Source organism: Electrona antarctica (genome assembly GCF_951216825.1).
Source record: "Electrona antarctica genome assembly, chromosome: 15".
In the NCBI taxonomy this organism is placed as follows: domain Eukaryota; kingdom Metazoa; phylum Chordata; class Actinopteri; order Myctophiformes; family Myctophidae; genus Electrona; species Electrona antarctica.
In genome coordinates, this window is record NC_136796.1 from 45,775,899 (window position 1) to 45,780,938 (window position 5,040).

Here is a 5,040-nt window from a genome sequence, read left to right on the forward strand (position 1 = left end):
CACACACACACACACACGTGTGTCCTACATTGCAGGCTGCAGGGCAGAGTATAGAGGTCTCTGTGGTCGTTAGCTGTCTGTGCTCACTCAGCCCCTCGGGGGTTAAACGCTAGCAACATCAGCGCTAAGCTACAACCGACAAAACCGTCCACCTACACAAAGGCTAAACAATAGCAAAGCAGGTCTTGTTGTTGATGCTGTTGTTGTTGCAGTTGCATGGCTGTGGAGACGCCTACTTAACCCATTTCGACCTGATAACAGATTCTACAAATGTCTTCTAAACCCTGACAGTTTTCTGAAAAACCCTCATGTTTCCATGCCAGTGGTTCTCAAACTATTTCATGTCAAGGACCCCTGGAATTATATGTATTTGGCCACCGACCAAATGAAAATATGTAGTTCCAGGGACCCCCCCAGACACAAAGATTTGAGTTCAAAACGCATTTTCACCATTTTTCAAAAATAGCAGACCTACAAGCTCGTAGCGCGGCACTCGGTGCCGCGCTATGAGCTTGTAGATCTGCTATTTTTCAATAGCTAAAGCATAACATAATGCTTAAAAACACCAAAAGGGGGTTCCCGCACAAAATGGGTTAACTGGGTCTCTGTTGACGGAGGATTTTTTTAACCTGGCCAATGGCTAGAATCCATGACCATGCCTTAGAAACCAGTCAATTGGTTTATCCTGGACTGTGTGGACGTTAAAACCTTTGTCCGCGGGCTGAAAGGAGCCAAGGTGATTGGATCACATTGGGACCGCAAACCTGACGAGAGGAGGTTAACGAGCTCATTGATGATCATTTGTCACACCTGCAGCCTTAACGGGCCACTTCACCCCCTTTTGCAACCAGATCTTATTTTAATGATGTTTGGGAGACAAGAAACACTTTCCCTGGGGGTTTTTATGTGGGTAATGTGTGTTTTTAGATATTTCAGTATTTCAAAGTGTCCATTAGGGCAAGTCGACAATTCAACTAGCCGACTAGTAAATCCACTAGTCGACCTTGTTGGTACTAGTTGACTAGTTGACAAGAGAAAAAAAATCCCCAATTTTGTAGGCCTCAAGATTAGTCACCAATATACAACGTTTTTAAATGTACAAATATTTATTAAAAAAACAAACAAAAAAAAAACGTTTTTTTTTTTTTTTTTTTACACAATAGGTAGTTTACTAGTCGACTAGTAAACTAGGCAACTAGTAAAAATGACTAGAAGTGAATGCCCTAGTGTCCATGGGCTCCATGATGTCATGAACACTGGGGCTCGCTTATTTCCTGGACTACATGTCTCAGTATAAGACAGCCCTCCCCCTATCCACAAGGAGGAGCAGTGGACCAAAGCATTATGGGAATTGTAGGAAGGCAGTGAGCCCAGTGTCCATGACATCATGGGAGCCCATGGACACTTTGAAATAATACAATATCTAAAAAACACATATTACCCACGTAAAAACCCCCAGGAAAGTGTTTCTTTCGCGCACAAGAAGCCACGTCTTTTGAGATGGCAGTGTAGCGTGCATGATGATGATGTTACGGGTTGATTCAGAAATGGATCAGATGTTATTTGTCACACGCTGCCCAAACAGTAGAGATCTCCTACATGGGATGATGCCGAAGATTTTGGTCTAACTTTCATTCGACAAATGAAAGGATGTGAATTTTAGTGGTATATAGGGCTCCATTTTCGTCACCGCTAAACCCCTTATCCCTAAACTTCTTTGCCTTTTTTTTTTTTTTTTTTACTATTTTGAAAAACATTTTTGAATAGTCCAACTAGCCCAATCTACATTGACACGTTGTGAGCTTGTAGACTGGCCATTTTAACTATTCAAAATAGTAAAAAAAAAAAGGCAAAGAAGTTTAGGGATAAGGGGTTTATTGGTGACGAAAATGGAACCCTTAGTATTAGAGCGTCATAGTCCCGCCCCCTTTCATGACGACGCCAGGCCCAGGAAATAATTCCCAATGCATTTTTCCCATAGACATTTCAAAACGTATTTATTGAAAGACCTTATAAGTGTCGTACAAAGCCAACTCTTGTCGTGACAAATCATGACAACAAACACAATATTCTGGACCAAACAAATAATTACAAAGAAGAAAAACAACAAAAAAAGTGTTGCAACCTGCCGTTTTCTTCTTCTTTCTAATTATTTGTTCGGCCCGAAAAATTGTGTTTGTTGTCATGATTTGTCACGACAAGAGTTGTCTTTGTCCGCGGCGTGAACGTCTTTAAATAAATACTTTCTGAAAAGTCTCTGAGGAAAATTAACGGGGATTTCTTTTCCGGGTCTCTCGAGGGGGGCGGGACTGCGACGCTCTATTCTGATGCAGTAAGAAGAACCCCACCCTTCGGTTTTAAAACAAAAACAAACGCACACGGAATTATTTACAAATTCTACTCAATTGGGGTTTAATCCATTGAGACCTGGAACGCATCCATGTCACGTTAGCGTTTAACCACATTAACCATTAACCCATTTTGGGCGGGAACCCCTTTTGGTGTTTTAAACATGTTATAATTTAGCTATTGAAAAATAGCAGATCTACAAGCTCATAGCGCGCCACCGAGTGGCGCGCTATGAACTTGTAGGTCTGCTATTTTTGAAAAATCATTAAAATGTTCCTCAAATCTTTCCGAAAATTGTCATGATTTAGAAAACATTTTTTTTTAAATTTCGACGTCAGGCCTGAATGGTTTAATGAGGGGACTCAAGCTTGTGTTTATCTGTCCAAAACAACACATGGCGTGAAGCTCTCAGGCCTGGAATAAAAGGAAGGCTGTAGTAGAGGAAGCAAGAAAACACCCACCACTTTTGCATTTCACAGTTGGGCTCACAGCTGTGGTTGATGAAGCGCGCCTCGTTGCCCATGCGGTAGCTGTCGATGACCATGCCACTGTCCAGGTTCAGACAGTACTGACCGCTGTGGGCAAAGTACTGCTCCATCATACGGCTCCTGGTGGGGGGGAGAACAGGGAGACATACAGAGAGAGAGAGAGAGATCAGGGAAGGGAAGGAAAAACACATTGAGAAAGAGAGCAAGATAGAAAGACCTTTCCCAGCAAGCCAAATGACGTCATGATGACGTCATGATGACGTCATGATGACGTCATCGTGTGACATTGAGGAACTAGGCCAGATCACAGCCCATATGGGGGATGATCTTTACGTTCAGGACTAGGCCAGATCACAGCCCATATGGGGATCACAGCCCATATGGGGATGATCTTTACGTTCAGGACTAGGCCAAATCACAGCCCATATGGGGATCACAGCCCATATGGGGATGATCTTTACGTTCAGGACTAGGCCAGATCACAGCCCATATGGGGATGATCTTTACGTTCAGGACTAGGCCAGATGACAGTTTATATGGGGGATGATCTTTACGTTCAGGACTAGGCCAGATCACAGCCCATATGGGGATGATCTTTACGTTCAGGACTAGGCTAGATCACAGCCCATATGGGGATGATCTTTACGTTCAGGACTAGGCCAGATGACAGCTTATATGGGGGATGATCTTTACGTTCAGGACTAGGCCAGATCACAGCCCATATGGGGATGATCTTTACGTTCAGGACTAGGCCAGATCACAGCCCATATGGGGATGATCTTTACGTTCAGGACTAGGCCAGATCACAGCCCATATGGGGATGATCTTTACGTTCAGGACTAGGCCAGATCACAGCCCATATGGGGATGATCTTTACGTTCAGGACTAGGCCAGATCACAGCCCGTATGGGGATGATCTTTACGTTCAGGACTAGGCCAGATCACAGCCCGTATGGGGATGATCTTTACGTTCAGGACTAGGCCAGATCACAGCCCATATGGGGATGATCTTTACGTTCAGGACTAGGCCAGATCACAGCCCATATTGGGATGATCTTTACATTCAGGACTAGGCCAGATCACAGCCCATATGGGGATGATCTTTACGTTCAGGACTAGGCCAGATCACAGCCCATATGGGGATGATCTTTACGTTCAGGACTAGGCCAGATCACAGCCCATATGGGGATGATCTTTACATTCAGGACTAGGCCAGATCACAGCCCATATGGGGATGATCTTTACGTTCAGGACTAGGCCAGATCAAACAGCCCGTATGGGGATGATCTTTACGTTAAGGACTAGGCCAGATCACAGCCCATATGGGGATGATCTTTACGTTCAGGACTAGGCCAGATCACAGCCCGTATGAGGATGATCTTTACGTAATTTCCAGGACGTCTTCACCAGTTGAAATAATAATATAGCTTCTTCTGGGCCAGATCTGACTAGTTATGATATGACGTTAAGTTGATCTGGCCTCGATCGGACTCTCTCTGATTCATCCAGGGACGTCCGTCTTAGAGTGGGCAGAATGTATGTTGGTTGAAATCAGGTGATATTCTGGGACAGATCTGACTAGTCTTGGTTTGACTTGATCTGGTGGCCCCAATAGAGACGTCACTAATTCGTCCAGGTCCTGACCGTGCTTGCTGGGTTGTTTTTTTTATTTTATTTCTTAATGAAATATACAGGATTTAAATATTTTTAAATATTTAAAACCATCCTCTCACCTGAACTCGTGCTCGCTGACCACCTCTCCCAGGTACTCGATGATGAACTGCCCCGAGCGGAGAGACTCCTTGGTGCGGATGCCCCAGCCTTTCCCCTCGGCGCGGAAGCGCTCCAGACACTGGACCCAGTCGTGTCTCTGGATGTGCTGGTTGTCACACTGATCCCTGCAGGGGCAGGTGCTGGGAGAGCACTCCGCCAAGCTCATCCTGGGGCCGGCGGAATGAAGAGAGAATGAAGTTAACCCATTTAGGCCGGACGTCGAAATTAAATAAAAAAGTCTTCTGAAAGAATATTATGTTCAAAGATTTGTGGCGCATTTTCACGATTTTTCAAAAATAGCAGACCTACAAGCTCGTAGCGCGCCACTCGGTGGCGCGCTACGAGCTTGTAGATCTGCTATTTTTCAATAGCTAAAGCATAACATAATGCTTAGTTAAGAATGATCTGCTCTGTTCTGCCATCATTCACA

At 44.5% G+C, this 5,040-nt stretch overlaps 1 protein-coding gene across 1 annotated transcript in view; it reads right to left on the minus strand.

Annotated features, from left to right (window-relative positions):
* Positions 1–5,040, minus strand: part of ash1l (ash1 (absent, small, or homeotic)-like) — a gene marked incomplete at its 5' end in the record, with an annotated part of 70,226 nt that overhangs the window by 40,438 nt on the left and 24,748 nt on the right. The window contains 2 exons of the mRNA XM_079522127.1: positions 2,811–2,957; positions 4,571–4,777. Of these exons, the coding sequence (XP_079378253.1) occupies positions 2,811–2,957; positions 4,571–4,777 (354 nt within the window). The remainder of the gene's footprint in view (positions 1–2,810; positions 2,958–4,570; positions 4,778–5,040) is intronic.